The sequence below is a fragment of the Chaetodon trifascialis genome, chromosome 1 (assembly GCF_039877785.1).
Source record: "Chaetodon trifascialis isolate fChaTrf1 chromosome 1, fChaTrf1.hap1, whole genome shotgun sequence".
NCBI classification, from domain to species: domain Eukaryota; kingdom Metazoa; phylum Chordata; class Actinopteri; order Chaetodontiformes; family Chaetodontidae; genus Chaetodon; species Chaetodon trifascialis.
Window position 1 is genome coordinate 4,006,059 of NC_092056.1, and position 25,072 is coordinate 4,031,130.

Genomic DNA, 25,072 nt, shown 5'->3' on the forward strand with positions numbered 1-25,072 from the left:
GGACAGGAGCTTTTATCAACAGATAAGGTCATTGTCGAGGTGAAGTAATTACAGATATCTGAGACAGGGAGGAAGCAGGTGTACAGTTCCTTTGGGAATTTGGTGACAAAGCCAGATTAGACTCTATCTTCATCTACATACTATAGGTAAAGCCATCTCTACCCCGGCACTAAGCTTGAGGTGAAGGAAATTGGGTCATTTCATCCATTAAACGTGATACATCTGCCGTCTTATTAGGATCTGCTCCAGTTTCGGGCCGTGGTTTCCTCGCCTTTTTCAGCGTGGATGCTCTAGTTCTTTTTGGTTAGTTTCACTTTTTCTGCTTTGGGTTTCTTTTGCATCACATATTGGCGAGATGGTTAAAAACACGTGTTGTTAAAAAAAAAGAAAAAAGAAAATCCCATCTTGCTCATATTTCATCCTTGAGGGATTTCTAGGTTTTCATTTTCTGGAAGACGACTTGGACGGGATTTAACAATGAATGGGAGTATTGACTCAAATCGCGGGCCTGCCATATCAGAGCATAATGCCGGCGTCTTTCAACCGCTGTGGGCGGCAGAGCTGCTGTTTGAGTGGAGCGGGTACAGTTCGATGCTTTCGCAGCACTTAAGAAGCATGATAGAGACTGACAGATGCCCTTTCAGAAGTAGATCCCACAGAGCTGCAGTGACAGCTGCCTGAATATACAGTAGTGCTTCCACCAAAGTAAGAAAGAATACCAGCACATTATTCCACTTCCACACAGATGTCTGTTAACTTCACACCACTGAGGAGTAGGGCTGCATCTCACTCTCTTCATTAGTCAGATGTTCGATAAAATGACCAGCGAATGGTAAAACGCCATCATTTCTTAAAGGCCGAGTCAGCGTCTTCACCTCTGCTCGTTCTGTCAAACGGTCCAAAACCCGCCCACACAGTCCCTTAATGCACAGAAAAGTAATAAAAGCTGCAACTACGTCGTGTTACAGTTCATTTTTACTTGAAAATGGCATAAATGATTCATCAATTTAGTTGCTGATTAATCAACTGAACTCTCAGCTCTGCTAAATACTACAAAAAAAAGCACATTAACTAAGCTTCTATGTAGATGTAGACCTAATGGAGCTTCATTGAAAAGCCTTATTCAGCTATCTCCCCATGTCTATTGTATCAGCCCACAAGGCATTAACAAGCCAAAAGAATATGCTTAAGCTCGAAACACAGCAAGAGTTTAAACTTTGCATTTAAACATCAGGAGCCTGTGGTCTTGAGCTTTTGATAAATCCTCAGAGGGCCTCTTTCTCACAGACACATGATTTACTCAAAAGATGCCAAAGTCTGATGTGTTTATTGTTTCAGCTGATTCTGTTTGACCCTAAGAAGGACTACTCATGCTGTTGTGGCCCTCTTACCATCAGTAATGGCTCCATAGGGGTCTACTCCTGATGCAGATTCACCATGTATTATATCTGTCCTGCTGCCTTCAGATGGCTGCAGGGATGAAGAAGAGCGTTTTTGCACAGTATTACTCAGCTGTGAACACGTACTGTGTGAATCACCCATATTAACTTATAGATACCTGCAGACGGCTTTACTGATGTTCCTGCTTTAACCACATTAAAGCTACGTTTTTTATGCTGATTTAAATCCATCTACTGGTTGGAGAATGTTTGATTGAAATGCAGTTTTCTATTATTGCTGTGAATTTGCTCCAATCACCCAATTGGCAATGCAGCAGCTTTGCTCCAGAAGCAGAAGCCAGTCTGAGACGTCTTTTCTCAGGTCTAAGTCCCAGTTTCCAGAAAAATACCAACATTCACTTTGCCATTCCTCATTTGAATGAAACTCCCGCTTTAAAAATTCTCCTTTGTTTGCTCTGCCTCTTTTTAAAATTGTGACAAAATAATGAAATAAAAAAATGGTTGCACATTTTGCATATAAAAGCAGTGAAGTCGGTGTCATTTTCCAAACCCAGGCTCACACGGCGCTTTGCAGAAACACAAATAACAGAGGACGAACCAAAAGGCATGTAGGGAAAAACACAAAATGTACCTGAATTCCAGCAGATATGGAGAGGTTTAAAGCTCCACTCATTTCTGTGGTGCTGTTTGCTACGCCGACACATTGTGTTTATAGCAGCATCAGATATGTACGTGTGTGCTTTTTCCTGTGTATACACTATACACTAGAGACCACAACACACATTGTCTGATGCACTTCAGTTGCGCATATTGCGGGTGGCTGTAATATAATTATAAAGGGCTCTATAATGCATGACACTTTTGCCAGTGCTTTCAGAGAGATGTCACCCAGGGATGTAATTATGCACAAACATTCTCCAGTGATGCCAAGCTTGTTTACTATCTCTCATGATCTGTAGCAGCCGTACACTGTATATGAAAAGTGGAAGAGGGTGGTGTGTTTGACTTGCAAATGGATGAAGCTTCTTCTGTTCAGCGTCACCCCATGGTTACAAGGTTCACTGAGCTCGGATATGTCCTTTATAACGCAAGTGATTCAGGCCTGCTGCAGTCATTGTGACGACACGTCCAGTTTGTAGACACAGTTAGAAATATAGCAACAGAATATGCACTCTGTTAGCATAAGGAAACAGCTGATCGGTAGCTTTCTCTGTGCAGCAGAGTAGAAATTCACATGTAAATGAGCCAAAATTTATATCCAATCTCAGTAAATGGACTGTAACTGAGAATCAGCTCCACATTAGAATTAGTAAGGCATAGTTTGTTCTCATAAAGGAAAGGTTGTCTCATGGTGATCCTTGTGCGTTTTGGTCACAATAAATCTTCTCTTTGTTTCTGGCCGTGTTTGTACCCAGTGTCGAGCATTATGTGTTTTGGACTGTGCGGCGCACTTGTACTCTCGGGTGGTATCATGATCAATGTCTGGGCTTAGCTGGCTTAGCTGAAAGAACACATGATGCAGCCATTTACTGCAAGCACCTACTGAAATAGAAATAAAGGCCCGCAGCAGTTTGTGACAAAGCCTGAGTCGTTTAAGGCGACAAGCAAAATTCCCTCAAAAACATTAGGATTAAGGGAGAAAAAAGACACTTTGAATAATTAAAGTAAATGCAAGCAACAATATCTCCTTGACATTTACACCAGTAAATGCTTTTTAACGAGGAAACAGGGTTCTCACACGGATTATGTTCCCCGGCAAGTTTTTTCCAGTTACAAAGTGCTTGTTTTTCTATGCACAGGTGTAGAACGGGGTCGGTTGGTTAGTGTGGACGTAGAAAACAATGACATAATAATAAGTCCATAAGTGATACAGTAAATACCAGGAAAGGGATCCATTGAAGATGTTTAATAAGTCCATGAATAAGTCCTCCAGGTGGGGGATTAGCGGTCAGCAGGGAAGGTCAGTTGTCTGACGAGGACCAGCTCGAGATGCCACCTCTGTGTTGGTGGGGCTCTGATAGCTGCCCCATCGTGGATTCAGTTCAAAGTGGACAAAATACCAAGAACTGGCTAAACGAGCCTGTTTAAGTCTTTTTTATTTCAGCATGGACACTGTTTTTCAGATCTTTTGACTTTTGCTTCTTGGAGAGTTTTGATTGTTTTAGCTCTGGAGCTTTGGTTCTTAAATCTAATATTTCAGTTCTTAAATGTTATACTGCTTCTAAGTTGTGTTAAACAGCTTAATCGAAATCAATCAGAGAGAGCTTCATCAGCTGATTCTGCCCCGGATTCACTGATTCAGGTTTGATGAAGTGCGACTGATCCCCCAGTTCCACATTTCTGCAAGACGCTCTTTTTAGCTTCCTGCCTGAGCTGCCACACTAAACAGTAATGTCCCACGTGCCCTCAGTGATGTGACATATCCCAGCTGGTGCCTTTGGCAGCAGATAAACGGAGAGCTTTGAGAATTTTGTCCCACGGTGAGGCGAGTGATTCAAAAGGGACTTTGACTCACAATTTCTGACTTCATCTCTCTGGCAGAGGAGAGGCACAAACATGACAGAAAATGTCTCAAGCTCGTCGAGTGGAAAATTGGAAGTGGTCTGTAGTTTAGTGTGGCCGACAGATATTGGCAGAGCAAATAATGAAGGCTGTGATTGAGATTGTTCTTTTGAAGGGGAGCCATGAAGGCTGCCAGAGACCTAAATATTGTGTCTCACTTTTGAAAATGAAAGCTGTTAGTTTTGGAATTTTCTGACATGTAATCCGTAAGCTAGATGGACACCGCTTTTGATAGCATTTGTGGCTTTAGTGTTTTTCTAGTCTTTTTCATGTATTTGCTCTTATCGCTGGCTTAAAGACAAACTTGGGAAACAGCCAGCCAGTATAGCTGAAATCCAGACTGCCCAAGATTAAATGCAGTTTATTCAATTCAGCCGGCAAATCGGTGGAAATGAGGTGGCCTGGCAGCTTATTGAAGTGGTCTGTCAACAAAATATGTGTTCTGTGGTAAGATGTGGATTTGTACAGTCTCAGGCGTATGGTGCTCCCGCAGTTCGAGCTGGCCATAATGCGGCGCTTTCCGCTTTGGTTCAGCCATGAATGATGGCTGAGTCGCTCCACATCTGCCTGCCTCCTTCTTCTGTATTGAGATGTGGGCCTCTCTCACTCCCGCATACACACACACACACACACACTGATAAAGGTTAAGAGCAGCGGTGTAAATGTGGAGCAGCGCTGCCCTATTTTGCTGGTTATGGATGAAGTGATGGGTCTGATTCATCTGGCTCCACTGTATCATGTATTCCCTGCAAGCCACTCCACATCCAACAAGCTTTTATTGATTAGCATTCCCTTTCTACTGTGCAGTAGATGCTAAGGGATTTGGCAAAGCAGAGTACCACTGCTAATCCCACATTAAAGTTATAATCCTCAAGATTTCAGACACCCGTGGTTACTGGTGGTGACAACAAGTGTGGTTTAAGATTGCAGGTCCCAGAATTCTGAGGCTAGCAAACACTCCTCTAATGGTTATTAACAGAGGAGTTTTATCCGTTTACAGAGCAGCCAAACAAACTTGCGTTGTGTTAATGAAGATGTCAGTCAGTAATTAGCCTTGTTCCATCATGTTGCACACGCCATGTAGGTCTGCACACATTAGTAAAGCACGGTGCAGGCTGCAGTTCTTCATCGAACAGCTCGCTCTGGCTGGTCCTTCTTGTGATGATTGATCACTAACTCAGCTACGAATGCAGTGCCTTAGCTGTGGCTGCTCCACAATAAAAAGTTTGCTTGTTGAACGCTGTTAATAGGAATCAGCAGCAGTCGGAAATGTTCAGTTTCTTTCCGTGCTAACTTAATAAAGCTCTGATATGACTGCGGGACAGGGGGGCTGAGATCAGTGAGGTGAAATTACAAAAATGAACACTGCAATCCCTCAAGCACAGGTAGGCATGTAGACTGCAGGTCGCTCCAAGACTAACAATGAAGGCTCTTTAAAAAAAAAAGGTAATTTCAGAACATTAAAGCGAGCAAAAAGTGTGACTGGTTGAAACTCTTTAAGATTATTACTTTAAAGGATCAGCTCTCCCAAAATTCAAAATAAATAAAATGCCTAAAGAACACCTACATTGGCTGAAATCTCAGGTACAAAAATCTCAAAACCTGGACAAATGAAACTAAAACTATCTAGATGGCTCCATACCTCTATGGTACATTGTGAGACAATATGTTTTTGGGATTTTTATGATGGGCAAGACATTGAGTGCTTTTATCCACAGTCTCTTCTGTTCTCTTGGTTGTAAGCTGTAGCTATTCCATTGGATCCTGCACCACGATGATAGAAGAGCTGTTAATCATACCGTACAATATGTTGACTGGCGTAAGTCCTCTATAATTAGCTGTTGATGGCTGCAGCCTGTGGTGTTGGACCATGCAAGTATGCCCATGAGCGCGTCGCTATTCTAATTGGCATCGCCGCTCTCCAAGCTCTGTTCCCTGTGTGAAACTCCCACTCTTCACTGCCGCTGAGCTGCTGACGATAGGGGAAAGCGAGGGAAGCAAAGGCAGAAAGGTTGGGCGAGACAAAATAGAGTATAATCACATGACCTCTACATTCTCTACCGCAGTGACAGCTCGCCCAGCAGGTGGGAAATCAGACAGCTACAGCATGAACAGCACTGCAGCACTTGTACACCATTTCATGTTCTCATAGTACAAACTGCTATTTAAAAAAAATCTAAATTGTCTGCATCGAAGAAAACAGTCCTATAATTACTGATGTGTAGCATTGTTTTTCTGCTTCACTATATGCGTTTATTGGACGCCTCTGACTGTGACTCAGACATTTTTTACTGCTTTTCTATACTTTATTCGTTCACTGGAGGAAAATTGCTTCCTTACAGCTTTAAAGGAAACTACCATGTGGATTTTTTTAGAGCAAATTGCATGTCATTGAAAAGTTATATCTTTCTCGGCTTGACAGTGGTAATTTGTTTGTCACACACAATGTTGAAAAGGCACCGGCTGAGGCTGATAAACATTGCAGTGAACGCCTCATTTGATCACAATTTTGTGCTCATGTCTTAAAATGAATTCTGACAGTTTATTAATGTTACAATTACATGCACTCAACTGCATTAAGTCATTTTTGACAAGTTAAAGCCCGTACCTACAATACACATGCAGCAGAAACATATGGGCATGGACGCATCCCATTTTCTTTCCACCTGTCAGATGTTATGTAATATTGACAAGCATTGTGGTCATGATTCAGGCCCACGTCTCATGAGAAAAATCTTTTACCTCCATGTTGTGATGGGCCGTAGCCAAGAACTGACAAAACCTTTGAAAGCTGCCGAGCTGCAGGGATTAGCAGCACTAGCTATCTTTTCTCAGTAAAGGGAGACATTTCACTCAGTGTTAATAACAAAAATACTGCTTAATGGGTCTGAAGTATAATCCTAAAGCACCAAAATGACGGTGACTTACAGGGGATTGGTACGGCCATATATCAAGACCAGTCACGACGTTTTTGCTTTATTTTCTACTCCCACCACTAATAAGAAGAAATTTTATGTTGCATGATGAGTCATTTCCTCTTTACTTTAATGATTGTGGCTGGTACTTATTTCTGCCCTTACTTTTGAAGTACATATTGTTGCAATTCTTCCACCAGGGATCAAAACATGTAATATCCTTTCAATGAATCTGAAATTGAGAAGCAGCAGAAAATCATCAGGCTACTGTGAGCGAGTCTCTGTGAATGGGCTCGTAGAATGAGGAGGAGGAGGAGGAGGAGGAGGAGGAGGAGGAGGAGGAGGAGAGCGGTTCTACGACATCCCTGCAGAGGCCTATCGTGGCGCGGCGGCATCTCTGAGCCCACCTCTGCGAAGGAAAATGACTGAATGACGCTGAGGATGTCTGCCTCGATAATGCCAAAGCCTGCTTGTGTCTGTGTCAGGAGTCGGGGCGGTTAATCCAGCCTGCATCCCAGGTCCAGATATCAATACCGTGTTAGAGAGCCGTGGGGCGAGACAGGCTGTCATGCTTGAGGAGAACAGCCTCTCTCATGAAGGCGGAGGGAGGGAGCAGACATGCACACGGTCCATTGGATTTGCTCTGGTATTCAGCTGTATTGGATCAGTGTTCCTGCCAGACCAGGACAAAGAGCAAAACGCGTTTGTGTCTGTGTCGTTATCATAACCAAACATTCTCTTCTGATTTGCTGTTGGCAGGATTTATGAGCGGGTGATAGACCCCCCTCAGATGGAGCTCACCCCAGGCAGTGGAGTGTGGCTGGGCCAGCACAGCCACAAGCATGGCCTGTTCAAGGTAAGACCACGTGTGATACACGCATACACTTCCTCCGCACACCTGAATGCGCTTCACATTCAACATCAGCTGGCATAATTGGCCAGATTTGCAGTAGGCAGTGAGGGGGAAGAGAGTCAAGTGGAAGACACAAGAAAGAAGTACCGTGGGCTCACACAGGAGCAGCAAGAAGCTCAGCATGTGCTCTGAAATGCTTATTCCCAGGCCCATTACGGCGTTGTCGATTTTTAATCACTGCTCATTTTCTTAGGCTCCTGCATGCGCTCGCAGCAGGGAGGGGACGTGGCAGAGTGCCACCAAGACATGCACATGCTCTTGACATTCCTGCCTCTCCTGCTCACCCGCCATTCAATCAATGGGCCCTTCATTTTTTCTATGTAACGTATTGATTAGCCACAAGCCTCCAGTGCGGTGTAAATTATTTCTCCCCCGCATATTTTGTCGCTGCTGCGCACAAGCCCTCCTCCCTCCACCTCCTCCTCCTGCTTCCGCTCTTGGATCAAGACTTCAAGGAGCTCCGTCTTCTGCAGGAAAGCTCTGGTCTTGAAAGACGCAGCTCCGTCATCCAGTTTCCCTAATCCGAGTCGGCTCGGTGCTCGGAGTCTGTCTACCCTCCGTGTGCGGGGAGCGCTCCAAAGTGTTCGTCAGCAGCAGTGACAGATGGTGTGGGAGCGCACAGGCCTGTGTGAAGTGACAGAGGGAATGAGGAGATTCTCCCTTTAGGTTTACACTGGGTTGAGCTGGCATGTCGGCTGACAGGTGCACTTGTAGCACCTTGAATCAAGGACCTGTTGCTCAATGTATTGGAAGGGTCATTTAGAGCAAGAGTAACCTAATTATCTCCTTCTACTCATGCACATTTATGAGTCACGAAGTATTAGATTGTACGCATTTTTTTTTTCTTTATATTTGCCTTAATACAAGTTTTGCTACAGACAAAATAAAAGGCACAGTAGCAATACAACAAAGCATGAAAGAGGTTGGGAGAGCTTTTAGCCACAGAAAATACGTCTTTATACATCTATTAGCTTCTGTCACAACCGCTTAATGGTCAGCGAGCTGGGCCACCAGGTTTATGTCTTGTAATTTAATGTTTGACCAAAAGTTTCCAGAGATAGACACTCAGTTCTAGTGTGCTGAAAATATGTCATTAGTACTTAAAGACAACCATAAGAAAGAGGTTTTGGTTCCAGTCAGGTTCAGATATCTTGCTTCAGTTAGCCTACTAGCTAGCTACCGGGCTTCATTTCATGCTGAGGCTGCCGTCTACTTGAGAAAAGAAGTGAAGGTTTGACAAAAGCTCTCTTAAATCCCAGAGTCTTTTGTTTCCAGTGTTTAAATTGGCTTAAAGACTGGAAGCAAGTGACACAGTTTGCCTCTCACCGAAGTTCAAAAGGACGTCTACCAGAACTTTGTGAGCTAACTAATGAACACATCCTATCAAGCTGTGGTTTTACAGGGAGTTAGGACTTGCTTTAACTGTTTAACAGAGGCCAGGCGTGTTATGCGTTGCTTTAAGAGACACAGATACAAACGACATGCAGACGGAGACAAAACATATTGCTCAATGCTGCTACTTTGCTTCTCCTGTCGCAGTTTCTCAGCTGCTCCCTGCTTTAACCTGCTAAAGACAAGGGGATAAACAGAGCCATTTCATGTCGTCTCACGTTAAAAGCAGGGAAGGATGAAGAGCTTGTTGGGAAAGAAGAGAAAACAATAAAGAAGGGAGAGGCGAAGGAAAGGGGGAAAAATAGCCAGGAGCTATAGAAGTAACGCCGCAGATAGAGATAGGAGTTGAAATAAAGCAGCAGCTGTAATCTAACCCGTTCAGGATTCAGCAGGGGGATAATGATAAGCGAGCTAACTAGGCCTTTAAATAAAACATACTGAGCCCTCACAGTGGCTCGAGACGCTCCTCGTCCTCATGCAGCCTCCTCCCAGGAGCCTCTCCATCTGAAGGAGCAACTGTAATAAATTATCTTTATCTAGAATCCATTGTGGCAAGGATGCTGACTCCTCAGGGACACCGCAGGCTCGTTTGGAACCGGCGCCTTTGTGAAGCGCTCGGCGTTTCATGCACCACGCGACCGTAATGAATCTGCTGCGGACAATGATGGAAAGCTTGAACGCGTTACATAAGGCAGCGCGATGAAGGAAAGCCGAGCCCCGGACGCGAGAGATTCCGAGCTTAGATCTAACACTTAGCCTTTGCTTTTCATGCCTCGTGTCTCTTCTGTTTCCTGGTTGTTTAAATTAGCTCATGCTTTGTTCACAGCCTTTCCTTTTCAGCGTCGTAACATCAACAGCATAATTTGTCCTCCGTACCTGATGTGTTAATTTCGCCTAGAATGAGCAAAAGGAAACTCATGGGTTGAACTGGAAAAGAATTTAAATTTCAACTACTTCATGAAGAGCTAAGCCGTAAAAAGTGTTGTATGTGTTTCCTATTGATGCTGCGAAGCTCCTTTTTTGTCGTAATTGGAATAGGATACGTTAACCCCCCAACGCACTGTAGCTCTGCTGATACAGACTTGAAAACTTCAGGGTTGGGGCCTATTGATTATTTGCATGCATTTTTAGTGAATGTACTTGTTTTTGATATGTTGAATATTTCCTAGATAAGTTTCTCCCAGGAATTTGAGCACACACGCTCCACAATGAATGACACACAAGTGTTATTGTGTGCAATTTGATGGCTAAAATGTGAAACATCGACCGCCACTGACTCTCAAAAGGTCTCAAAATCAAAAGGTGCAGCTTTGCCTTAAGGAGCTGAGCTGCTTTAATGTGCGTCTTTGCTCGTGGCTAAAAGAAAGAAATCAATGTTTTATTGTGTTCTGTTCTTTTACGTCGCACTGTGGTGGTGCGACTAACCAATCACTTTGGTTTAGAGTCCATGTTGGACAAAAGCGGAGCAAGATCATCACCGTCCATCAAGACGTTGCACATTGTGTGGAGTCAGTCCATCTCTTAATTATTCCGGCAGGTCTTCGTCCTTATCATCCCTCTTTGTCCCTCTCTGTTCATCTGCCTTTTACCTCTCACACTTGTAAATTAGTGTTGTTGATGCCTGTTTAGTCTTGAGAGATGAACTGCAGGTGGAGGTTAAGTCTTCACACGCTGCTCGAACAGGGAAAAGTCACGCTGTGCATGATGAATTTGATGAAGAAAGAATCACAGGATAAAGCTTTACCCAGGATAATAACGCTCTGTCAGTGCTGCCTGCGGGCGGAGTGCTGGCCAACATGCCTGGCCTATTATTGCTATAATAAATAAGCTTATGACTGTAAAAGCGAGCAGACAAGCGATATGAAGGTTATTTTATCAGCTATAACGGTGAGTGAACTTGTGAATGTTTGGGGACACAAAGAGACAAATGATGCATAAACAACATGAAAGCACACACACATTCACACTCTTTGTGTGGATCTTTTTCAGCTGTATTTATTTCCTTTCCCCAGCTTGAGCTATAACCAAACCCTAAGCCAATTTTAATTCTAATCTAAACCTTAAGCCCAGAACCAAACCTTGAATTAGCCCTAATTGGCAAAGTCCCATCACTTTGCAGAACTTTTCTCGTCTTTTTAACTCTTGCAAACGCTCGCTCACATGCGTGAAAACACACATGCACCTTTTTGGTTATGCATCTAGTCAAGACTGCAGTACCACCTGTAAGAATCTGGACAGTGACACATTTGTAATTGCTTTGTCTTGACTTTCAGCTTTACCCTGAATGTGTTCACATTCACATCAGATGGACAGTGTAGGAGTGTTTATACACACACCTCCAGTGCGATGCCGTGTGTATGTTCAGAGGAAACACACAGTCACCTGGATGTAGGTCATGTGACTGACTTTACTTTCAAAAACACATCGTTTTGCTCCTTTGTTGCCTCGTCTGCATCTCCTCTGTTTGTAGTCATAGACGATGTGGGTGTAAAGACCCTCAAACCTCCTCAAGGCTGCATTAATTAACTTTTTGATGCACACCCGACTCAGTTTACCACATTGTAACATTGCTCTGGCTGATATATGCAGCTGTTCTAAAAAATAAATCCAGGTGAGGAAGTTCAAGATTAGCATTCATTTGAAGGCATGTTTCTGTCCACGTGATGAAAGCAAGTCCAATAATCTCTATCTTTTAGCTCTGATTTGGCCTCCACGAACTCCTGAGGGCAAAAATGTGGCTTTGTAGCTGCGAGCTCATTCACCTCATCTCTGACTTGTCTGCCATGTGTTGCTGACAGTCAGCATGCATTGGATCGGTCGGATCAGGTATGCTGGAAACAGATCTCTTTTAACGAAAGCAGAGAGACTGAGCTGGTCATCCCTGGTGCGTTCATGGCTTTCAGCGACCCCTTTTCATATAACATGTAATCCTTTAATTCGCTGTGATTGTTAGAATATTGATTAATGCAGACAGAACAATAGAAAATGTGTTGCTGCCTGAATAGTATTCAAACGTGTCTGCCATAGGCGTTGGCATAGGAGTGAAACAAACGTACATTTCTGTGTGTGCGTGTGTGTGTGAGAGAGAGCAGAGAGGTTTTATGACTTCAGTTCGAATTACCTACTGATCATTGACAGTGATGTGTGGTCAGGACCCCTATATTACACCACCGGGACAGACATCTGTGATCTACACCTTCATTTTCATTCTGACTGACACTGACAATCTCTTCTTCACCATCCACTGCTTGCACAGCCTCTGTGTGTGTGTGCGTGCATGTGGGTGTGTGTGTGTTCTCAATCTGTGCTGCAAGCCTGTTCGCCTCAAGGTTCCCTCTCTCCATGTCTGTGTGCGAAATGGAGGCAGGTGTTGCTTGCATCCAGGCGGCTTGCCTGCACTGTAAATGGCTTTCACATACACATAAAGCAGAGACAAGTTGATGCAAGCTGTGCTTAAGGTGGTGAATTCTAATGTCCTTCCAGCATGTTTTCAGTAGCTGCTTTGAAGGAAAGGTGAAATTATATTATCCCCATGTGCATATGCCTGTGTGTGTGTGTGTGTGTGTGTGTGTGTGTGTGTGTGTGTGTGTGTGTGTGTGTGTGTGTGTGTGCAGCCCAGTGTCTCACAAGTTCAGTTTTCCATTAGAGGGGTTGCCTTTTTTCCCCAGATTGTCCTCTGTGGTCATCATGAGGCCCTCTATTTACCAGCCCTGCACCTTTAGAGATACCCTGTCATTCAGAGTGATTGACAGACAGTCTGTTCGAGGAGAGAAGCCTATCAGTTTTTAGGCCATTTACTTCTGCCTACGTGTGAAGTGCCTTTGCTTCAGTTCAGTCAGGAATGGATGCTGCATGCACACTAGCTTTATTCTTTGAAACATTTCTAAAATACAAGCGTCGTCGAATGAGTTGCCTGTCCTGCCGTTTTAGGGGCTGTTTCATCGCCAGTTGCCGTTAACCAGATGATTTCCAGTTTTCTAGTATTCAAGACTTCCATCAAATTTAGATTTTGGTGTAAACTCGAGTATTTTTAAAGGATTTTAATATGTGTAGTTTAAGCAGATCTGGGTCCAGATTCAACTATTAAAGCATGCAATGTGGTCTCATGCGATGTGTTTGAACAGCATGAGTGGAAATTTTGCATTTTCGCCTCATTTAGCGGCGCCCGCATTATTAGTTTATTAGAAAAGCAAGAAGACAGGTGACCTTCACTGTCATGGAACAATAAAAAACACATGGTTAAAGCTGTGAAACGGTTGCTGTTTGGTTGAGTTTAGGCACCAAAACTACTTGGTAACATCAGCCTGTTCTTTTTCTGAGGCCGTCAGATACCAACGACACGGACGTCCACTTTACCCTTGAGCGTCTGTATGAGATGCACCCGGCTTTAAACTAAGTCCAGTGTAAACCCATCCACGTCAATATTAGACCACTGGAGCGGTGACGTGCTTTAAAGAGCAAGAAAGTCCACAGGTGGAGGAAGGTGGAGCAGATGGACGCGACTTTCACGGAGGAGCCTGGGGGTCGTGTCCCGTGAGAGGCCACAAGTGAACGACCTTTTCCTAAGCCTAACCAAAGTGCCGCTGTTTCACGATGTTAAGCACGTGTTGGGAAGGCTTTGTGCGTCGCTGGCGTGAGGGCGTGTTGGGCGGCTGGAGCAGTTGCTCTGAGCGTCTTATATTACCACAGTGGATTTACAGCGGAGTTGAAAGGTCGATGCATCTCATACGCAGACTAAAGAGCCTACCCGTGACGCTGTGGGAATATGAACGGGTTGGATATATTTGGTCACAAACACTAGTTGGTTAGATTTAGGACAAGGTCATAGTCTCGGTTACAATAAGTTAACTTTGACGAGACGTGAACCCCAGTTTCACAGTGAGTGAAAGTTGCATCTTTGTTCCTTTCTTCCTCTTTAAGCTGCGCCGTCTGACAGTACTGTCTCTGTGACATTTGTGCTTAAAATGGCACACGAGAAGCTGAAAGGGATGGTGTTAAATGACATGCAAAAAGCAAAAAATGACTTCAGACAAGGGTGTGTTATTCATGTGAGACCAGGCTGAGCCGTGCAGAAGGTTCTGGTTTTATTTTTCCAGCCTTTGAGATATCTGTCTCTGAGACGTCGGCCTTCATCCCAATAAAATGGAGGTAAATGGAATTTTGAGCCCCAAAATACCAAACAGATGAGCAAAGTCAATTTCAATGCAAAGAAGAAAATAAGGCTCATAGTCTTTGTCATGTTTTCAGACATTAGATCCAAAGAGATATCCATCATTGTCTCTCTCTGTCTTTTCCCTGCACCCCTCCCTCTGTGTTTCCAGGGCATTATCCAGGATGTGAAGTTGATTTTCGCTCCCAACGGCTACATTACGCAGTGTCCTAACCTTAACCGCAGTGAGTACCATGATTGCACAGTCGTACAAAGTGTCCCGAACATGCTCAGACGGTGAAAAGAGCGTTCGCCATTAACTGCGTACCATTCTAAAATTGGGCTGTAATGAGCTACGCATTAGCTGGTGGTGACCTCTCCCCGCTGATCGCAAACAACACCGCCCTCCATTGTTTTTTCTCGCTCCACTCCAGCAATCTTCATTTTGCTCTAATTCAGATTCAGTGCAGCCTCCTCTCTCCCCGCCTTGTTTCTCCATCTGTTTACTGTCAAACAGATTAAGATACGAGGCCACCGCTGTGCCACTGTCTCTGCACTGATCAATAAGGCATGTAATCACACCTTGTCGCTGTATTATTGATACTAACAGCAGCCACAAGCCTAAGACAAAGAGCAAACAGATGCATGAGGCTTTTTTTTGTTTGTTTGTTGCTAGCGGCCATGTGTTCTTATCAATCCCTTATCTAAACACTTCTCTCTTGTTCTTCTTCTTCTCCTCTTCTTCTCTGTTTTGGTGCTTCCTTTTCCTCCGTTGAGCCTGCCCGACCTGCAGCGATTTCCTGAGCCTGGTGCAAGGCATCATGGACCTTCAGGAGCTTCTGGCCAAGATGACCCTGAAGGTAAGAACAAGAAACGACCTCTGCGGCGGCGTAACAAGTTAGAAGAACGTATAATCAGCTGCAAAGATGGATTCATTAGTGTCATAAATGTTTAGGAGACTTTTCACTAAGATTCACAGAATCAGAATCAGGAATACTTTATGTGCTCCGAAGAGATAGAAGAGATTAAATAAACATATATATATTATCAATATGTACATGCATATATATTGAGAAAAAAGTCCAAGGGCCATTGAGAGGAAGGAGTTGTGCAGTCTGATGGCCACAGGCAGGAATGATTTCCTGTAGCGTTCAGTCCTGTGTTTGGTGGGATGAGTCTCTCACTGAACGTACTCCTGTGCCTGGCCTGCACATCATGAAGTGGGTGTGAGACGTTGTCCAAGAGTCAGCATCCTCCTCTCTGACAGCACCGTCAGAGAGTCACACCCCATCCCCACAACGTCACTGTCCTTGCGGATCAGTTTGTTGAGTCTGTTGGCGTCCGCCATCCTCAGCCTGCTGCCCCAGCACACAACAGCATAGAGAATAGCACTACCAACCACAGACTCATAGAAGATCCTGAGCATCGTTCGGCAGATGTTGAAGGACCTCAGTCGCCTCAGAAAATAGAGACGACTCTGGCCCTTCCTCAGTGTTCTTTGCCCAGTCCAGTTTGTTGTCAATATGTACCCCCAGGTACTTGTAATCCTCCACAATGTCCACACTAACCTACTGTTTCCATCCAGTGTGTTCTGCTCACACCATGTGATGAAGTTGTCCACAGCAGCCCTGTAGTCATCCTCATCCTCATCGCCCTTGCTGATACATCCAACGATCGCAGAGTCATCAGAAAACTTCTGAAGGTGGCAGGTCTCTGAGCAATAAGCAAAATAGGGTGAAGAAGAAGGTAGAGAGGACAGTCCCCTGTGGGGCCCCAGTGTTGCTGACCACTCTGACACACAGTGTTGCAGGCGCCCGTACTGTGGTCTGCCAGTCAGGTAGTCCACAATCCAGGACACTAGGGGGACGTCCACCTGCATTGCTGTCAGTTTGTTTCCCAGTAGAGCTGGACGAATGGTGTTGAATGCACCTGAGAAGTCATAAAACATAACCCTCACAGTGCTCGCCGGCTTGTCCAGGTGGATGACCAATACCTTTCCCAGTTGTAGCCTGACAAACAAACAAATAAATAAATAAATGAGAATGAATAAATAACTTCCTTCCCCACTGCAGCCGGAGACAACAGAATCCTTTCATTCTGTGGCTGCCTTCATTGAAGCTTATTGTTCTTTCTCCTCTGAAGTCAGTATCTCATTTTTGTTTAATTTCAACAAGACGGGGCCCAAAAAAAGATACCAGTTATTGTTGGAAAGCAAAAACAACATGAACACGCACCTTAATCTGTCTTTAGAAAATGTGATTATTCTGTCGGTTATTATTGTGAGCGTGGATTGAAGTGGTTTTAGAAGACTCACCAAAAAACACACAAAGATATTAATGTGCATGTAAGAGGGAACAGAGAACAGACAATTACTGGTCCCTGAAGGTGTCATATTATTTTTTTTTCATGCTTTTTTTTGCCAGCTTTTTGTTTTTTTGCTCAAGATTAATGAAACAACAGAACAGTTTTCACTTTGAATGCAGGTGCATGATAACAAAGGAGGGAAACGTGAATGCATCTACTCGAGCTCCTTCAACGTGTAAAGTACATGATAATCCAGTAAAAGTACAAACTGTAAAGAAGAGTAGAGACTGACAGCAAAACCCAACTTCTTGCATTTCTGGAGCTTCTGACCGTATTACACAGTCCTCATCAGCAGATTGAGCTCGCTCAGTTGCCTTGGAAATGCGACCAGAAAGACCTTGAGTTTGATTGGTTTTGCTGTTGATTGAAAATCTTCACCTCAGGCTTGAAGACTTTGCGCTGTGGTATCAGTTGGAAAAATGAAGGAAGCAGAGAAGCATCAAAGATTTGATATTTTATGGACTTATATCATATACTGACAATTTGTCACAGCCCTTGGCTTCTCATGCAAACACACAAGGTGCCCTCTATAGGAGACGCACCAGGCTGTCAACTAACTCTGCTGTAAACCCATCCGTGGCGGTATTAGACACTCAGACCAAGGTGATGTAGTATAAAGAGCAAAAAAGTCCACAACTGGACGATGGTGGGGTCTTTGGATGGGTCAGTTGCAGTTGTTCCCATTGTACAACATTAATTAAATGGAAAAAGGAAATAAGAAATATCTATGATTATGTAAATTAATGCAAGAAATGTGTAAAAATATGTATACTATATAATAAAAATCAATCATAGATAATAAACAATATGAAAGATGAAAATGCGAACATGTAAACCGTAAATTCAACATCAGGAAACAAGAATATTAGAACTAACATTAACCACATGTTGGAGAGGCTGTCTGGTAGCGAGACTGCGTTTACAGTGGAGTTAGCTGAAAGCTTGGTGCATCTCATACAGATGCTAAAGGGTCAGTGGTGGCATTTGACGCTCTGGAAATGGCAACGGGTTGCTTTATTTGAATCAGCAAAGGTAATAACTGCTCTGACTCCAGCTGTCAGATAAATGTAACTGAGAAAAAAGGACGAGATGAAGGAAAACGTCAAGTCAAAGTTTGTTGTAGCCCAGTATCACAAAGCGTGTGCAGCCCAGAAGGCGCCACATAAAATATAAACACGAGTGAGCAGCGGTCAGCATCGGCAGGTGATGTTTCCTCTCATATGATTTCCTGACGAATCACAGTCTGAGTGTGAGCTTTGATTACATGTCATTGGCTGCCGTATTGTTTTTGTTAGTAACACATTCATAATTATCTTACCGAAATACTGACCTTCACTTACTAAAGTCATTTAGCACAGGATGGATTTTATTGACCACTCTTCAGCAGCAGCTACATCTTTATTAGCACGCTCAGGGGTGGGACAATAAGCAATGTAACCGCTGTATGATTTGATGCTTATTTTCTTGCTACTGTCATTTGAAATGCTAGAGGTTAGGTTTTTTTTAGGCAGCACACAGACACGCACACTCGCACACACGGGGGAAGTACTTTCAGGGTTCAGAGGGGTGTCAGGAAAAGACGACTGCATCGTGACAACAGGAGGCTAACAGGCGTTGTGCATTTTGCCCTGGAGCTATGGGGGAGCGCTAAAACCATTTATAAGACTACACTATCTGCATAACTGTGTGTTAGTGTGCGTGATTGACTTTGTGTGCGCATGTGAGTGTGTGCTTCTTTGTGCAAGAGCGAGTCTATCACGTGGGAGTGAGCGACGCAAGGACATCTCAGCAGGTGGATGAGCTATAGAATAATTTTCAGTGTAAATAAGGGTGAAATGAAGAACATTAGCCCACTGCTGTGTCAATGCCTCCTCTTTCACATGAACACACCTCGACCTATTGCCACCAGAGCTCATTGCTCATACGAGCTGCAGCAGGGAGGATGCAGTCAACACCGGCGCTAAATGGCCTCAGTAGAGAATTGCGGAATTCAGCGTGAAGTGAATAATTGCTCGCTCCTGAGTGTGCGGTGTGGAGTGTCAAGGCAAGGTGAGACGACAATAAGCTCCGGTGTGTGCGTGTGGATTAGCACGGCAGCATTTGCAAGTATTATATCTGTATGTTTGTGAGGAGAAGCACAAGGGTGCGCTCATGCCAAAACAGGAGGTACTGTGCCACTTTTTTCCTGATTCTTAAGCGTAGAGTATCAATACAGGCACCGATCCAATGTTAGTTTTTCCTCCTGAAGGCTCAGTTCACCCCAAGTACAAAAAAAAAAAAAAAATTGTCTCGCCTACCTTTAGGGGTATGTAGCCATGTAGAGGGTTTTATTTGTGAAGCTGTGGCTCAGATTTTCTGCCTGTAATAGAAGTGACAAATAAGGGATTTTGTTTTGATGCTCACACTTTGTTCAAAATCAACAGCGACATCTCCTTCTAGAATCGGTGTCCCCGTCTTTTGGAATAATCCGCAGACCTCTCTGTCAACAGTTCTTTTTTTGTACTTCTTACTAGAAAAAATAGTCCAAACACATAAACGGTTGGCAGAAAGCTCAGAGACAGATATTGTAGCTCAAAACGCTGAAGATGAAACCCAAACCGTCTGCACGGCTGCATGCTGCTACAAGTGGTTATTGTGGGTGAACTGACCCATTAAGTCTTGTCACTGTCCGAATTCTGCTATTTTTAAGTTTTTAAATAAACTGCTGGATATTCTGGGCCTTGTGAAAACAACTCTCTCGGGCTCCATCTCAAAAATGAATTGTCGCAGAGGCTATTTTTCCCAGTTAATGAACATTTGGCATTTCATTGCATGGTCTTCACAGCAGTGTGGGCTTTAAGTGAGCCATTGGTGCACACTTTGCATAGCTATCCGAATAAATGATGCATAACTTGTTTAATATTCTCCTCCATCGCTGCTGCAGTGGATTCTCTTGTGTGTGAGCCATGAAAGCAGCTTTGAGTTTACCCAGTGTTCTTAGTAATAAGAGAGGATTCGAGGTCCATGTGTCAGCTGTATAAATGTTTGTTATTACTGCAGGAGAGGGTTAGGTTTGATTCTGGCAAGTTACCCGCAAAGCAGCTCCCTGTGCACTCAGCTAATCCAGGGGCTAATTTCTGTGCTTACTAATGTCTGTGCTTGTCTTTGGAGGGCTGGGAGAGGAGGATTCCCCGACGTGCTGTAGATCCAAACACGTCATTACCATTGCTTACGTTTTAAGATGCGTTGATCAATTGAGTCTTCAAACTTACCATCAGGTTTTAGAGCTTTGAGCCGTGTGTTTGTTTCTTTGTTATGGCTAAAGTATGATAACTACATGATAGCAGACGTCCCCGATCTGAATTACAAACAAAATCGAATTCATTACTCGTCGGCCTGAGACTGATTGGTCCTGAAAATTTTGGAAATTCACTCATAAGTGTTTGAAAGTCCCTCAGACATGCAGGCAAACACAAGGTGGATTAAAGGTGATAAATGCACCTTTCCCTCGCTCTCTTTCATTTGGTCTTCGGCTGTTTGTTATTTCACTCGTGTCTCTCAGCGTCATGTATCAACCATAGGAGATACATGCCTATTAGCTTCTGACTCCTTTGTGCAGTACCACTGTGCCATTTGATGCTCACGTTGTACGGGAAAGGTATTCCTCTGTGGTGCCTCAAGGCAGCCTCCTAGCCTTTGAAACTGCATTTCAAACATTTTGTTTAGGGCTTTGACAGGACACATCTTTATCGCTCACCGCTCGCACAGCTCTCCTGCAGCCAGCCGGGACTCCTCCTCCTAAATGAAGCAAAAAGCCTCAGTGACATCCGGCATTTTTCTTTTTTACTGAGAAGCCTCTATCATTTGGCGGCGAGGCCTCTCTCTGACACCGCGGCCTGGGCAGGTCTCGCAGGAGCGAGGGGGCGGAGGCGGAGCGGCAGAGCAGCCTTGAGTGTCTTAAGTGGACCTACAGTTTCCGAGTTGACCTGCGTTGCTCAGATCAATTGCACATTTTTGAATTCCCCTACCTCCCCACCTTTCCAGCAGGACTCTCATTGTTTATATGTGGGTCAGACAGCACTTGTGTTTTACACTGTAGATGAATTTATAACACATATACAGTGGAAGCAGCCAGCTCCTTCTCAAGGCTATATTTTTCACAGAAAACTACACCATGTGGAGATTATAAATAAATACAAACTCAACCTTGATGGATGTTGAAGAAAAAGAAAGAAGAAATGCCTTTTATTATTGATGAACGTGATACTGGATGTGGCTCTTGAGTGATTTCATGGACTATCAAATCCCACAGCGTGACAGCTGTCGCTCACAACATTAAAGACATGTCTATTGCAGTCGGATCGACAAGATGACAGATTATTGACAACTTCTCTCGTTCTCTCTTAAATATCAATCTGAACCCTTCATGCAGCTGATTGGACGCCTCGCAGCTGCTGATACTACAGTGTCTTATAATTCAGCAAAACATCAGCCGAGAATAAATTTGAACTCAGATTTGGTGACCATAGTTTGGCTTATTAAACCGCATTTTAGGTGAATTCCACTTGTGCTGCACCTGAATCAATTTAATGATTTAAACCAAAATTTAATTTTAATTTAGTTTTCATAAAATACAGTACAAGCCCCAAAATCTTCACCAGTATGTCCACCTGCAGGTAGATTTGATTTAATGTTAGCAATCCGCTGAGTTTCATGACTCTTTGCCTCAAAAACATCATAAACTTGACTGGGTTGTGTCCTTTCTTTAATTTTCTCCCAGGACTGAGTGGGAACTGACTAAAAAATGGAAAATACAGCTCAACTGTCACATCAGTCAAGTTAAACAGATGTAAAGGTTTTTCTAGGAGCTAAATTGAGTTTTTAACAGAAAAAAAAACATTTGGAGAGAAATGTAACACCACCTGAATCATGTTTTTTATCAACAAAATGAAGAATAATCTCGATGGAACGGATCTGCAATGTCACAAAATGTCCATGTGTTACATATTTGTAGTCTTGGTTTGATAAAGTCTTGAAGAAAAATTGACTTGAAGAACAAGAACAGCATTCAGCTAAACCTCTTAACCTTAAACTACTGTTGTTGCTTAAACCACACACGACTCAGGATGTGTAAAAGTGCTGCGCTTATACGCCCTCCATCCACCCTGACCTCCTCGCCATGACTTCTGCGCCCCTCAAAAACGTTGCACCTCCTCCACCGGAAACACGTCTGTGATCACACGGTCAGACAGGCAGTAAGAACATTTCTTACGAAACACACGGCTTAAGAAACGAGCAGTATAAACAGAACTTCAAAGCGACCGGGTTGCTAAATGCTGATTCAGAGTTACTCCCGATTGGTGCATCCCACCCTCTGTGCCCCTCCGTGCGACACTGCCAGTCCGTCAAAGATGCATCACTTCTGTCGCGAGACAATCGTGGAGAGTGTTGAGCATGAAATAAGCTGAAGAAGAAGGGTGTAGGAATAAAAGAGGGGTGAGGCAGGATCGGGGCTGTCAGTCCTGTCTGTCATGTCTCGGTAGATTGTAGCCTGGGGTCCGGAGCATGAGCTGAATGATGATCGCTTATTATTCTGTGTGCCCTTCTAATGAGTGGCTCCCAGTGGAGCAGCTCTCTGTGAAACCGACCGGGGCACGCCAGAGGGCAAGAGGGCGGGGCGAGGGGTTACCCCGCATGCACACTCAGACTTTTGATTTAGTTTTGTGACTCTGGCGATTCTGTGCTCATCCTCAGTTGAACTACGCCGAGTCCAGGCTGACCCAGCTGGAGGGCTGTCACTGCGAGAGGACTTGCAGCGCCAACGGCCTGGTCTACCGGGATAAGGAGCTGTGGGTGGAGCCCGAGAACTGTAGGAACTGTGCATGTAAGGTGAGCGTCACCCTCACACTCGCAATCGAGAAACCAGGACCCGGCTTTTGGCTGCCACACTGCAAAAACTCTCTATCAAATCCAACACTTTAATCTATTTTTGAATCTTGAAAGTATTGCTTTCTTCAAACAAGTGGGGGAAAAAAAATCTACCACTGCAGGAAGATTAGTCCAACTTCTGTGAAATTCTGTAGAAATGTGTGTCAGTATTGTGAGAGGGAGCAACTTAAGTTTCCATAACCCCTTCGTCCCTTTTTAATCTATCCTTGTGGCTTTAAGATTGTTGAAATCATCATTTTGTGGCATTTCTGCCTTGATGGTGACAACTTCCTGTTGGCAGCCCCAACAGCATCACATTCAGCACCAGCTTGTCTCAGCTCTGCACTGAAGCTACAGTTTAAACCCAAGACACCATTTTTTTCTAATAAAGAGTCTAAAAAATTGATTTGTATAGACTAATACAGCGCTGATAATAATAATATTAGACCAAGAGTGATCACATGACATCAAAGGAAAAATGCTGGCAGTCGCAGGATGTCGGGTACGCCTAAAAGGCAGATGATTTACAACGAAATAACCCACACTGCATCCACTTCCAGCACCACAGTTTGATGATGCATTACAGCGTCGCAGGATGTCTGTGGGTAGATTCTCCCTTTAATGGAAAGTCACCACAACCCTTATTTCCTCCCCACTCAACAGCTTCTTTAACTCGCCTTCCCATCAGACCTCCCTTTTTGCCTGCCCCTGCGTCGTCTCTCCCTGCCTCCTGCCCGCCCCCTAATAAGTGCCCCCTAATAAGCCTCCCTGCCTGCACTCATACAGACTTTGAAATTTGTTGAATCAGGCCATCCCGAGCCCTGGGGAATTATACTTGCTGCATCATTGCACATCAAGCACAGGGTGGAGTTTAGTTGGTCTGATTTCCTCCCGTGGACATGCCATTAACTGATAACCGCGGCGTCCTGGGGGAACTATTTCCGATGACTCATGAAATGAAGAGGCGCTCGCAGAGAGAGATATCAGCCTCAGAAATTGAAGGCAGTCCTTCAGGGCCTGAATAAATACCTGCTATCAGCAGGCTGCTCGGTTTCAGTATCCGCCATCCAGCTCTCGATGATGAATCTGTTATCTGATTGTATGACATTATAATTCTTTTTTTATGCGTAAATGTGATAGCTTTCAGTTTCAGATTGCATTTCTGCAGGTGGGTTTGCATGGAGCGTTGGCCTGTACTTTAAGATGCTTCAGATGAAAGCATACATTACACTGCGTGTGTCATATATGTTTCCTGTTTGGGTAAAGGGGTAAGGGGGGGCCAGATAAAGATATAAAGGTAAATTGAGACATAAAGGGGAACACAGTACACGGACGTGTTCAGTGTGGATCTTCTGATAGTGCCACAGGAAAAAGCTGTATGTTTGCACTGAGTGTTGAATTTTTCCCTCTGATGGTTGCATGTTTTTAGCAATAAATGAATAATAATAATGAGAAATTCCTTACAGAATGGTGTGGTGGAGTGTCGCAGGATTTTCTGTCCTCCGGCAAACTGCTCAGAGGACTCGCTGCCTGTGCACGTGGACGGGACTTGCTGCAAGAAATGCAGACGTAAGTATCAGCAGCCAGCCAGATGAGCGAAACTCCCCTCTTTCACACCACACAGGTAGGCTCAAGTCAGATTAACTGTTCACACGGCCACTCGTTTGTTTTTCCGCCAAACAGTATTAGTAGCTGATGATGATAGAAATGAGTCGAACATTTACATTGTGTTCATTTTGCTGAGTCGACACCATGGCCATAATGTCACGACTTTGCCAGTCCTGCCTATAGCTCCGAGCTCTATTATCTCTGCACAGCAGCTTTCTTGAATATCAGTTCTTCTTTAAAATACAATATGATATGGTCTTCTCAGAACATGTTAATCAAGAAAAGTTAAATAAAGTTCTTTTCTTTTGCTGCTTTTTTGGCAGTATGACAACATCGCACCACTGTGCGAATGCACAAACAGGATGTCACTTTAATAGATGAACCATGCTGTTGTTTTTGGAGAGGATGCATTTGTCTCCCGTTTAATTGATCCCTCATGTTTCCCTCATGCATGAATTTAATCAGAGTGAGCTCGCCTCCAAAATACCAAGGCTCTACAATGTCTAGACAGTTTAAGAGGCTTGACCTCCCATTAAAAAAGAACTGTTTGCTGATACAATATCCATTTTAATTGGATGGTGAAGTTATAGAAACAACAAAGCAGGATGGAATTTGCACAGCTTCCAGCAGCGCTGATACAAGGTGTGTGTCCGCTTTAATGTAAGCTGCAAACATTAGCATTCCAGGCTAACTAGCTTACAACCTACTGTTAGTAACCTTGTGCTATTTCCAGTTTTGATTAATGAGAGTGGAATCACGAAAACATCCACTAGAGACAAATCATGAAGCATCAGCATTAGCTTACCAAAGCTAGCTGCCACTTCATTTTTCATTTCAGCTGATAAATTCAGCAGCTCTTGTT

General features: G+C 43.9%; 1 protein-coding gene across 1 annotated transcript in view; it reads left to right on the forward strand.

Annotated features, from left to right (window-relative positions):
* Positions 1-25,072, forward strand: part of LOC139328888 (protein kinase C-binding protein NELL1-like) — a 233,835-nt gene that overhangs the window by 64,149 nt on the left and 144,614 nt on the right. The window contains exons 5-9 of the mRNA XM_070958961.1: positions 7,637-7,733; positions 14,504-14,576; positions 15,109-15,191; positions 22,429-22,563; positions 24,069-24,171. Of these exons, the coding sequence (XP_070815062.1) occupies positions 7,637-7,733; positions 14,504-14,576; positions 15,109-15,191; positions 22,429-22,563; positions 24,069-24,171 (491 nt within the window). The remainder of the gene's footprint in view (positions 1-7,636; positions 7,734-14,503; positions 14,577-15,108; positions 15,192-22,428; positions 22,564-24,068; positions 24,172-25,072) is intronic.